This window comes from Drosophila arizonae, chromosome 6 (assembly GCF_054131065.1).
Source record: "Drosophila arizonae isolate 15081-1271.41 chromosome 6, UAZ_ARI_1.0, whole genome shotgun sequence".
NCBI classification, from domain to species: domain Eukaryota; kingdom Metazoa; phylum Arthropoda; class Insecta; order Diptera; family Drosophilidae; genus Drosophila; species Drosophila arizonae.
Window position 1 is genome coordinate 37,560 of NC_142926.1, and position 13,756 is coordinate 51,315.

The window sequence follows — 13,756 nt, forward strand, 5'->3', positions numbered from 1 at the left end:
GTTTATTTTATAGTGCTATTAAGAGTTTTGGAACATCTATAACGTAGAAAAATTTGCCTTCTTTCGCCAACTTATGATAGTATTTCTGCTTATTGATAATTTATGATTATTTTTGGGCTTAATCGACATGACTTTTAGGAAAATTCGCACATTTTCTTTAAGCTTTGTCAATATGATGCGGCCTTCTACAGGTTTTTTTGAATGCATTTTCCGATCTGGCCTTCTTGTTTGAGTGAACCAGTTTTTTATCTTTTGTTAATTTAGTTGTAAATTGCGCATAGAGGTGCATTTTATAAGGCTGTAAGGTTTTCCACGGAAATACCTGCAAAATTCTTCGTTCTCGACTAATTTTTTAATGATTTCACTTAATCACGTTGTTTGCCCATAAGTTACCGAAAACTATGATCAAATAAAGGCTATTATTAAAGAGGACACCGAAAATAACTTAAAAAGAAAAATATCTATTTCTGAATCCAAGCAAATTGCCGAAAATGAATTTGAAAGGGAATGTCAAAACCCAAATAATGACAATCTGCCATGCAAATAATTATATAAAAATAATGAGTTATGTTATCACTGCAATATTTTGGTCATTTATAGCTTTTTATACCCTGAACCCATTGAAAATGGGAAATCAGGGTATAATGGTTTTGTTGAAATGTATGTAACAGGCAGAAGGAGGCGTGGCAGACCCCACAAAGTATATATATTCTTGATCAGGGCGACGAGCTGAGTCGATTTGGCCCTGTCCGTCTGTCTGTCTGTCCGTCTGTCCGTATGTTTGAACGCGTCGATTTCCGAAGATATAAGAGCTAGAGACTTGAATTTTTTTTTAAAATGACCGTATATACAGCGCGGACGTCGAGTTTGCTTTTAAAATTCGATAAATCATCCCGTTATATTTTTATCGAGTAAAAACATTCAAGTTCAAATCAGATGCCACTATAGCTAATTGTGAATGATTTTTCTTTTTTTTTAAATTTCTCAAATATTCAATATAATATGTAGATCATATGCTGGAAGTTTCATTAAATTCCGTTCAGTCAAAAATTAATAAAAAATAATCAAATATTTGGCCAATTAACAAACGCACGTGCAGCAGCTACAACAGAAACATTTATTGAATCACATCAGCTGTTAGTTTCGTTTAGTTTTGGTAGATGGCGCAGCAGTAGTGAATCTATTTGAGTTTTGCCAGCGCCACTACCAGGAGTGAGGTGGCCTAGTGTGTTAGATGCATGACGCACGATGGAGAAGTTTTGGTTCGAATCCCGATCGGTGCAACTGATGTTAGCTTTTTTAATTGTTTCAAAATATTTTTATATTTTATTAAATGAGTTTGGTATTTTATTTATATTTTTAAATACACCGAAATTGAAATTTCAGCCATACTAAATGAGCATTTTTATTTGTTGGGTTCAGGGTAGTACCTAGTCGAGCACTCTCGACTAGAATTTTCTTACTTGTTATACCCTGAACTCATTGAAAATGGGAAATCAGGGTATAATGGTTTTGTGAAAAAGTATGTAACGGGCAGAAGGAGGCGTGGCAGACCCCACAAACTATATATATTCTTGATCAGCGTGACGACCTGAGTCGATATAGCCCTGTCCGTCTGTCCGTCCGTCCGTATGAGTGCGTCGATCTCAGAAGTTACAAGAGCTAGAGAGCTGAAATTTGGCATGCATACTCGTGAGTACCAACGCTGTACGAGTTTGCTTTATTTTTTCGATAAATCGTCCGATAACTTTTTTATCGAGAATAATCGAAAAATTGATTTTGTTTTTTTTTAGCCTAATTTGAACACTTTTAAACTTGGAGACTTCAAATTTACGTTGTATATAAAGTTAATCGATACAAAGATTTTGTAATTTACAGATTTTGGATACGACGCCCCACGCCCCACCCTTTAGAATGTACACACAAATTCACCATATGATTACACTCTGAAAGTTTCATTAAGATCGTATATCTACAAAACAAATTATTCGACAAATAAATTCTCATAATATTGCCCACACTGCAGCGCAGCCCAAGCGCAGCCGCTGCTTACTGCGCAGTTAGCAGAGCGCAGGCTTATGCATGCGTGTGGATGCATGTGTATGTATGTGTGCATAAAAGAGGTGCAGCATAATTATAATATCAGCTTAGAGGGTTCAGGGTATCTCCTAGTCGAGCAGTCTCGACTGGAGCCTTCTTACTTGTTATGTTTGTTCTCTCTGAAAAATATAATGGTACCGTTACCTCTCTCAGCACGCAGAAATAAGCGGTTGGAGTTTTTGCAATGCGTACTTTTGTCCTCCATTGTATGTATGTAATTTAAATGCATTGATGCAATGATCATAGCAATAGCTATTGATGATTTTCCAATTTTAATGGGATCATGCCATGTTTTTTGTTGCGCACTAGACTTGAAAATTGCACTATATACTCTGGTTGACAGCGTTTGGGCTGTGAATGAGTCTTCTGCAATCGATATCGCCCGACTGAAACGTTCTTACTTGTTTATTGGCCTATGGGCGCAACCATTGTGCAATGGTTTTCCAACAGGATAATGCCAGAATCCATGTGTGCAGACGTACAAAGGAGTGTTTGGAGGAATTTCATGTTGATGTCCTTGACTGGCCAGCATGTTTTTAAGATCTCAACCCGATAGAAAAAGTCTGGGGTAATCTTGCAAGACGTTTGTATGCCAAAAATCGCCAATTGGAGACAGTTGGATATCTTAAAACGGAAATTCTAAATGAATGACAAAGTTTCGATAAGGACCTTTTTTTAAATTTAGTGGTTTCAATGAGGAAGAGGATTTTTGAGTTAACTAAAGCAAATGGAGGCCGGACTAAGTATTACCATTACTTTTTCGAATTCGGATTTTTTTTTTTACCAAAATATTAATATGGGCTATAATATAGTGCTGTTTTTCTTTGTTTTTTACTCCTTTTTAAGAAATCGATATTAAATCGTTAATTTTAAGTGAAAAAGTTTTTTGTCATTCATAATTGAAATAATGAACTACTCATTTTTGAAGATTTTGAGGAAATATGCCATTTGGGAAAAATTTTCAGCCGATTCGTTTAAGTGGATTAAAAGTGGGCTATAACTATGATAAGCACTGTATAAGTTATTCGTCACCACATTGTTTAGATTTGCTAGATAGCGTTCGAGTAGTAGAGTATTTTCACAGACCCGCTGTCGAGTTTTTGTGGTAGACTACTCTTTTTATGCCCTGGACCATTGCTCGAAAATAACTGTTAACGATTTTATTCAGAAATAAACGAACCCGAATATTTATATCATATTTCAGTTCTCTATCATTAATAGTGTCCAAAATATAGCAGATTTTCAAAAATAACTATATCTTCCAAATTTCAGTTTTCTAGGTCTTCAACTAAAATGATTTCTGTTATATCAGAAAATGTATTATCCGATTCATTCTACACGAAATGTTTATATGCAAATAAGTACATATGTTGATTTTTGGGTATGCAGAAAAGCAGCTAAGAATTATTGAAATATCAGCTTTTCAAAGGGTTCAGGCAATCTAGGGGATTCCCAACAATACTAATTGGATTGGAGCTTACAACGTGATTAATTTTTTTTATTTTTAAATTGTTATAGATACCAAGCGGCAAACCAAGCTCAGCATAACGGAGGTCGCCATAGAAACTATGAGTTAGACTTGGAACGAGATCATGCACTGCCAACTTCTGCACCAAACGCTGATATTTTAAAAAGTAATAATAATCCCACCTATCCGAATCCAAATCGTCATCACAGCAGCAGCAGTCATGATAGAGATCGTCATCGGCACACTATGCAGTACAATTCAACACCAATTCCATCAAGTAATTAGATTAATTTTTTAATGAATTTGAATATGAATTAACGTAGTATTTGAATATATATTTTTTTTAATAGTTCCTAACTTACTAAAGAAAATCAGCGGTCAGCCAACTATACCAATGTATCCTGGAGATATACCGTCATATTCGCCACCATCAAGAGCATTTTTTACCCCGCCATTACCGCCGGAATATCAAAATCCATTCGCTGACAAACCCACCTTACGGGGCACAAATAATGAAGGCCTTATATCGAATACAGTTCCGTTTAATAATAGGCGCCCAATACCGCCGCCCAGCTTGATGCCCGGTCATGAAAGGATACCATTTCGTCCACCCGATTTGGCCGCGTCGCATGGTAACGGAGATGGTAATTCAAATCACAATACAAATGATAGTTACTTTGCCAGTTCAGTGGATCCGAAGAAGCCACTTGTCGCGACCAGCATAGAGGGAGCTTTGGATATTGCCGGCGATCGTAAAAAAGCACTCAATACACCGGCACGCAATGGAAATGATGGCGGTGCAGTTGAATCATCAGATCCTAATGCTAAAAATCGTAAAACAGAAGATGTGGGCACTTCTAATAGCAAAGAAAATTCAAATAAAAGGCAAGAAGTATTGCCGAATATCAGACGCATACTGGGATCAAATGGTAAGAAAGGTGACATTCCTGCAGTTTTGTTGCGCCATGTGACACAGCGTCCTATGGTCCCCTATCATCAGCCTCCAGCATCGCCGATTGTTTCGGTTGATAACGTTGAAACTGCAAATGGTAATGGCAACAGCAGTAGTATGACTGATGATGGTACATCTTCCGCTGCCAGTCCAAATATAAATAAGAGTAAACAATTGTCTGGACAATTGGATTACAATAATAGTGCTGCTGCAAGAGATTCGTTCGGAAACAATGCTAGTCAGACAACAGTTGCAACATTATCCGCTTCAACTTCAATTGTCGAGGCAGCTGCTACATCGTTTACGTCAGCATCGGCAACAACAAACCCAAAGCCAACTTTAAAAAACATTTCAGCAGCAGGGAAATCTGGTCAAGATGCTGGCGTAATAGGAGTCACTGCTAGGGAAGGAGATGCTGTAGGTGCTGCTGCTGCAGCGGCATCTGCAAATACCACATGGACATGGGCATGGAACATACATATATATCTGTCAGTCGTATTATTCACAATATTAGCAGTCTATTCGCTTTACAAACTTGTCACTTATAACAAATTGACACATCTTTTCGCTCAATCATATTTTGTTTACATACAACTTATACTAATCACAATTTGCATAATGCGCATAATTTACTTGTGCGTTGACGCATACAATATTCATGGAACATTCCAAATATTTGCAGCAGAACTTCTTTTAAATTTGCCATCAACATTCTTGACAGTTGCATTTGCAGTGCTTATACTTTTTCTGTTTCTCAAGTCCCTCAATCACAAAAATAATCGGTACTCTGCGTTAGTTAGGCCACTGACTGTCGTTGTCGGATGTGGTGTTCATGTTGGACTCTGCATTACACTGCATTATGTCGAATCATATACACTGCAAAATCACCATATGTACTATCAGCAACAGCAACAGCATCAATATTTTCGTCGCCAACAGCAGCAACAGCAGCATCAACAATTGCATTCGCAATCACCATTTTCTGGTAGCCCATCGACCAGTTTGGCCAATTCGCCTCCTCCTCGTGTTCTTTCACTGATATGTCAAATAATATATATTTTCATTTGCTTTAGTTTGGGTCTACTATATCTATATTTATATCGCATTCTAAAGCGTATATTAAGAAGCAAATCCCAAAACTATATACATGGCTATCAAAATTTGTCCTATGCGATTCATATAACAATCGCAACGGCCTTGCTGTTTGTGTTATTAGCTGCTCTACAAATCTTTGGCGCTGTTTGCATCTCAGCGACACGCCCTCTTATGAGCCAGGCAAATATTCTTGAAATTGACTGGATGCAGTGGGGTTATCAGTTTTCATTGCGTCTAATCGAAATTGCAATCATAACACTAATATCCTGGGTGACTGGCTTAAAGACCAGCCTGGGCAGCAATGTCAACGCTGCCATATCCCTCAATAGTGATGTACGTATTGCTGGACAAGCTAGTGGTGGTTTTGGTGCCAATGCCACTGGTAGTGTAATCAGAGAAAAACATGCTGTTGCTGCTCCTGTCCATCACAACTCACATTCAAATGTAGCGAACTTCTTCTTGCCTTGCACGTCGAGCTCCAGTCAGGAACAATTCGAAACCGATTATCCAGCTATTTGCAACGCAAATACGAATTTACATACGTACACAATGCGTACGGGCAAACTTATCTATGATGATAGCTATGCGCTAAACTCGTTGGCTGGACCATCGGCAGCGTCTCCAAGTGGCGGTGGCACCGAGTATCAGCTGCAGGAACCTATGTATCAAAGACCTTACGATACGGGTTCCATCAATCATAATATTACCGCTGAATATGGTCAGCAATCATCGAGATACCATCATATTCATCATAATCATCATAATATGCGTGCGCATGAACCAGCGTCCTATATGAGTGCAGATTATATGACCGATACCACAACAGATCATTACGAGAATCCAAATTTTGATTTACGCACGAATTCTACGGGTGCTGTCGGTGTGGTGGGAGTTGCCGTCGCGCAAACACAGGCGAAAAATACTGTTAGCTCTGAATCAGCTTCTGGATCGGCTTCTGGGTCCGGTTCGTCCGGTACATCCGGTACATCGCAACAGCAAATGTTGCTATTGCAGAGTGATAGTTGCTATTCTGAGCCATTACAAGAGAACTCCAGCTACGAGTTCAATAATTTTGAGCGGCCTGTTTTCAAAGACAAATCTATTGACAGTAGTCCTCATCCGACCGATGAATGCTGGCCAGAAAGGGAGAAAGAGGGCCGCAAGATCACAAAGAGTCGTGATAGAAAACATAACAATAAGCTCGATGCGACAACTGAAAATCCAGAACGACGTAGCTCCAATTCAACAAATTCATGTTCTTCATCAAATGGTATACGTTATACCAATTATAATACATATGAAAGTGGTGGCCATTACAACGGTGTGCGTAAAAGTGGTACATTAAACAACATTGATACTTGTTCAACAATGCTTGCTGGTCAAATTGGAGGTATAAGTATAGCAAGTGGTCCTGGTCCTGGGCCAGGCCCAGGACGTGCAATTGCTGTTATGCCGAGCATTAAACGAGTGAATGGTGCTCAGACCTTAGCACATAATGAGCGCTCGCATTATTTTCAAAGGAGTGGGCGCAATATGAGTACCATCAATAATAGAACATTGCCATTAAATGAATTTGAGTTAGCTCCGAGTGTTTGCAATGAATTGGCGCTAAAGCAACATCAAATAAAACAACAGCAGAAACCACACCACCATCCACAGCATCATTATAATCTTAACAATTCTGAAGAGGAAGATGAGGAAGAAGAAGATATAATATCTGGCAGCAATGTCGAGTGCACGAACTTGATAAGTAATAGTGAGCATGGCTATTGTATAGCAAGCGATAACAGCATAACAACAAGCAAATCTCCACACCTGCATGTACAAAATAATACAAAAATATCATCCATTCATCAGCATCTAGCACACAACAGCCCCGATCTAAAGGCAAATGTATCAAAAACGTCAGGAGATACTGAATCACAATCATGCATTTCGGATAGCATGATTGTTGCTGATCAGGGCTTCCTGCGCTTTCGGGGAGGCAATGAAGAGCAAGTGGAGCTAGGTCATGGTAAGCCAACGAATGAAGTTAATCAGCCAAGTCGCAGTGTGTCTCTAATTTGCAGTAGTGTTAACGGCATCAATTGCTAAGCCATTGCGCTTCATATATATAAATTGACCGCTTACTGCCAATTGTAGTTAATTCGTCACTTTCTACTCTCTTCAAACTTGTGATATACATATTAATACATATATTACATAACATACATAAATGCATACATAATACATACATACATAAATATTACATACTCGATACTAAAATGAAGAAAAAAATAAATTATGTATTCATATTCCCACAAATTAGGTAAAGCTCGAATACAATTATGATTAATCAATATTAATTATTATTTCTTGTGTATATATGTAAAATATATTTTTACAGCATATAAGAAAATCAGATACATACATAAATTATGAATTTCAGAACAGCTTTTTATCATTTGACAGATTCAAAAGCAGAATAAATCATTTTATGGCATTCATTCAGTCTCTAGCTGCAATAGCATAAAAAATGCAAATATACGGATAGACGCAAAGAGATTGCTCAAAACCAATATACTAATATCACTTTTCTGATCAAGTATGAAAATAGTTAGTCGTATGTATATGTAAAATTAATGATGCCAACACTCTTCTTTTATTAACTGATAGTATTCACTAAATTAAGTTGAAATACAAATAAAAATTAAACCTATTTTTTCAATGAATGTTTATATTTACTTTCGAAATATATATTTAATAAAAGTGTGTATGCTGCGGTCGGGTGCTACCGCCTATTTCTAGTTGTAAGACTTTAGAAAGAAAATCACCCCATTCTTTTGTTTGTCATGCTTTTAACTTTATGAATGAGTATTTATGTTAAATTTGAATTGCCATGTTTCTCCAATAAATATCACAATCATTATTTTTACAAATCTTAAACACATTAAAGAAAATTCATAATTGTCGGTAAATGTTGATTGCAAATGTAGAATTGAATTATTATCGTAATATTCTCAGTCGCAAATTTTGAAGGCTGGCTTTAAAGTGTAAAGAGGTGCTCTAATCACTAAATATTTTAGTATAAGTGAAAGATCAAGAATACGAAAAATTTGTCCTTGACAAAGACATATACATTCAAGCATACGAGGAAGCGCTTTAGTAAGTAGTAAATATTTCTATAAAGCTAATAAATTGAACATCTTATAATTGTTAATTGAAACACGATTTTCGGTGAACTAATCTATGCTTACAGCGTAATTATTTATGATGTATAGAAATAAAAAATTCGAAATAAAATAGGCTATAAATTACACATAATGTTAATTCTGAACGCAAATAGTACTGATTAGATAAGGCTTATGCAATTTTAATGTAAAATTCTATCAACATTAAATAATTACAAAAAAAAAAAAAAAAAAAAAAAAAAAAAAAAAAAAAAAAAAAAATCTACCCATTTTTCTGCTTTAAAGGATCACGTATTATCACCATTACAATATATGCTAAGCAGAAAGCAAAATGATAAATTTAGCACTACATAACTACTATAGCACTACATTACTACTTTAATGAAATAAAACCAATACATTTTTACAATATGCTAATAATAATTAAAACAAGTATTCCCATTATTATTACACTACTTACATAATAGAGAAATATGTATACATATAATAAACAGCATGTACATGAAAAAATTAATCTTATAATAAAATAACTACATTTATTATACACCACTTATATTTATTATGTATGTCAATACGAATGGAATATTTAAATCTTATATGCTTGATGCTGTACCATTCGAACTTCTTCAGGAGAATAACATTAAAAGTGAAGTATTTAAAGGTTCTTTAGCCTAGCGGGCACGGCTTTAGTCTTTTTGTATATGCATACAGTCAAAAAAGTATTGACACCCTTGAAAAATCAAACTCTAAGAGCTGTAACTTTTTTTTAAACACAGCTATAAATAAATGAAAAACGGTAATTGTTAAAACCATGCTTTTCTAATTAATTACTAATAATTAACAAAAAAAATTAATTTCTAGTTTGGTTCACTGGCGCAGAACTAAAATATAAATATAAGCAAAAATGTTCGTCAAAAAAGTATTGGCAAAAAAGGCGTAATCAGTTATTTACATTTACTCCATCCTTGACGAGTCCAAATTTAATATATTAGGGTCTGATGGAGAACAAAAAATCTATCGGAAACATAAGAAGGAGCTTCAGGAAGATAACTTGCTCAAAATGATTAAGCACGGTGGAACCAATGTGATGGTTTGGAGGTTTTAATTTTTATTTCAAAACAACCACAAAAAAGATCTGCTGCTGCTCATACCGCTCTAGCACATTTGTTTTACTCTCATCTCGCTCTGTTATCATCTTGCTCCGACTACCAAGGCGTGAAACCTGTAGTGGGCAATAGATACTTATGTAATTTAAGCTACAGACCCAGTAGCTCAAACTCAGCTCAGCTACGACGAGAGCCCGAAAATATGCACTACTTTAAAAACTGCAACTTCACTACAGAAGTTAGGTTGCTGTCTTGCTAAGACTTAGCAACTCACCAAAGTTAGTGAGCAGCTGATTGTCCGCTGCAATTTCCAGCACTACTAACAGCTGTTAGAGTGAATGCACCTGCTTTTTTTATTAATTGCGCAAGTGTGATGCCTTAAGTGACAGTGCACTGTTAAAAGACACAGTAGGTTGCGCAAAGAGCAGTCCCGTTACTTTTAATTTTAACTAACAGCTCTCTTGTGACGTCACATTATCAGATTTTGCTGTTATTCCAGCTGAAGCTTGGCAGGCATTTCAGCAGAGATCGACTAAGTCGTCCAAAACCACCAAAATTAACTATATATAAGGAAATTTCAATAGTAAATACCTTAAAAATGGTCAATCATTAATTTTATTACCATACAATAAAGAAATGAAGTATATAATGGATTGAAATAGGAGGCCTCTTGAATGAAGCAAAAATGGCCAATAAGTCAGCAGGAATGGTTGATGGATATAGTTTATATGACAATTTACACCTTGAAGCTGCATCAATAAAGGTGCTGCTCACACTTGCTGTCATATCAGAAACATCCGGTAGAATGAACTAAAATTTGTATATTAATTGTCAAGTCGTAAACTTGTATGATTATGAGTATTGAAACCTAAGGAAACACATAATCTGCCTGAACCAGAAGCTAACAATGCTGCATCTATGGCCATCGGATTTTTAATATAAGGAATGAAATTAGTACGTATAATGATGCGGATTGATGGGAAATGCATAATACTTAGTAGTAAGTTTTTAGTTTTACAAATTCAAGCCTTAGATAGTAAGGTTAAATCAATTATATGCAAAAGTAAAAGTGGTCATGATCAATAACTGCCGATTCGTGAATCTATATAGAACATGTGATGGGCGGCTAACCGTTTTATTTAGTCTAAAGTTTTAAGACAAATAACAGTGTCAAAGTTGCTTGATTTTCATACAAATTCAAACGCGCGCCCACCATTTTCCAAAATAATGACGTCACGCTGTCAAATCCGCTGTTTGCTTTACATAAGCTACTATCACTCAATCGTGTGCATAACCTACTATCACTCAATCGTGGTGACAGTGTGTGTAATAGAGGTGCCAAACTATCGATGGTGGACCCCATCAATTGAGGACGATAATAATTTCGAAACCATCGAAAGCGGTCGATAGTACCATCGGTAGTGGTCGATAGTCGCAATAAAAAACAGTGATTAGCCTTAAAAATTTGAACTTATATGAACACTTCAATTTTGTGAAATTACATTTTAAGATAAAAGCTGAATTGACTTAAAAGCTAAAACCTAAAAACTATTAAGTTATGTTTTTTATTGTAGTGATCGATTTTTGTTGTCTGCAAATAAGTGTCTTTCACTCACATAATAAAAAAGAATCAGACAGAAATTGTTTTTGTCGCGTATGGTTTAGCTCGCTCGCGCTCTGAGCGAGACAGTTATTTCAGTCTTCGTTTCGCTCAAGTCAAGCACTGATCGTTTGCTTGAGTTAAATGAAGTGTCTTTTGCGTATGTATGGGCAATCACACGCGATTGTTACGTTCTATTATATATGTACAATGGAGAACAAAAGTATTTTGACAGCATATTGCAAAAACTCAAACCACTTATTTTTGCGTGCTGACACGGAAATACCTGCATTATTCTTCGTGACCAATTGATTTTTTAAAGATTTCACTTAAATACGTTGTTTGCCTATAATTTACCGATAACTATGATCAAATAATGCCTATTATTTAAGAGAACCCCAAAAATAACTTAATAAAATAATACTTATTTTTTAATCCAAGCGAATTACGCGAAAATGAATTTGAAAAGGAATGTCAAAATACTTTTGTCCACCCAAATAATGATAATCCGCCATGCAAACAATTATATAAAAATAATGAGTTATGTTATCACTGCAATATTTCTGTCACTTATAGCTTTTTATGTTTGCTCTCTCTGAAAAAGATAACAGGTAACTGTTAACTCGGCGGTAACGGTAACTCGGCGCGCAGAAATAAGCGGTTACAGTTTTAGCAATGCGTTGTCAAAATACTTTTGTCCTCCATTGTATGTATGTATTTGCATGCACACGAAGATTATTTCTGTTGAGTTTTTTAGTCAAACTGTCTTTTGCTGAGAGTTCTTGTGTAAGCGAAAATCGTATTCCTCTTTACGCGACACTCATTTGAGATCGTCACACCAATGAGTCAATGCGAAGCGCTTGACCAAAACCGATTCAAAACAATTCAAAGAGAGCCGGTCATAGCGAGATTGTGTCTGCACAATCTTTTCGGTTATGTTATGAAGCAGAGCATATTCGAAAAAAGGATCAGCCCTCATTTGCAAGCTATTATATAATATTAGGAAAAATTATAATTATTTGTCACGCACCTTTGACGATATTATCGTCCACTATCGAGACATTGAACCATCGATATTTCAGTCGCTCGATAGTGTCCGACCATCGATAGTGCCATCGATAGTTTTGCACACACACACTGTGTATGTATATTGTAATAAAATGAACCTCTATTATCTTTGAGTTCTGGACAGCGAATGCTCTCCGTATTTTATTCAAATAAAGTCTTAGCCTAAAGTACATAAAGTTTACATAAAGAATTCTGTCGCTTATAGCAGCGGCAGAATGGGAGTATATAACATGCTGTATGTGTGTGTATATATGTTTGTATGCATATGCAGAAGGCATATACATTTAGCGTTTAAGCTGCGGCGTGGACAAGAGCGTAACAATGCTTACGTTGCAGATCCCACGCTGCAGGCCAGTCTATACATAAGTGACCGATCATATTACGGCGCTTATGTATAGCTGTTATAATATAAGTAAAGCAACAAAGTGTTGCTATGTTGTGAGCATGATACTCTTACTTATATTTTGGGCATATGTCAACTTCATATATTGTATACACTACAATACTGTGAGCATATGCTTATATGACATACAACATACTACACCTCCCTTTTTTTTTAAAAAATAACGTAATATAATGTAGTTATTTAAAATAAAAATTATTTTTAATTTTTTTTTTATATATGTGCTATGTTGTATTCTTAAAACAAAATATTGTATATTTTTTTTATTTTAATTTTTTTTAATATATTTTTTTTTTTAATTTTCTTTTAACATAAATTTTTTTTTTTTTATTTTTTTAGCAATTAAAAAGAATTTTTGTTTTTAATTCTTTTTGTTTCTTTTTTTTTATAAAAAAATACAATATATAAAAATTTTTTTTTTTCTGATTGTTTTTTCTATATAACGTATAACCACATATAAAAAAAAATTCAATGCATTTTAAAAAAATTGACTCCATTGTTCAAGAAATGATGGCATTAGTAAAATGATAATTATTATGAATTTTGTTTTTATTCATTTTGATTACCTTAAATTGGTTGATCAGACCAATTTTATGTCTTAATTTATTTTTCGAAACTGTCTGGTGGTTTTGTGCAGTAGACGTCATATCGTCTATCTTTAAGTATTCGCACAAGTCATATGTTGTTTTATACTCTGTTTCTGTGTCCATAATGAACGTCTTCATTGGACAATGTTTCAGAACAAAAGTTTTGAATATTGCTTGGCAACAGTTGTTGCACTTTTATTTGCAATT

General features: G+C 35.3%; 1 protein-coding gene across 5 annotated transcripts in view; it reads left to right on the forward strand.

Moving 5' to 3' along the window:
* LOC108615605 (uncharacterized) overlaps nucleotides 1-9,327 on the forward strand; it is a 30,950-nt gene extending 21,623 nt beyond the window's left edge. For all 5 annotated transcript variants that reach the window (XM_089472678.1, XM_089472682.1, XM_089472679.1 and 2 more), the window contains 2 exons: nucleotides 3,619-3,845; nucleotides 3,919-9,327. In XM_089472678.1, the coding sequence (XP_089328804.1) occupies nucleotides 3,619-3,845; nucleotides 3,919-7,709 (4,018 nt within the window). In that variant the 3' untranslated portion in view covers nucleotides 7,710-9,327. The remainder of the gene's footprint in view (nucleotides 1-3,618; nucleotides 3,846-3,918) is intronic.
* Nucleotides 9,328-13,756: the final 4,429 nt, after the last annotated feature.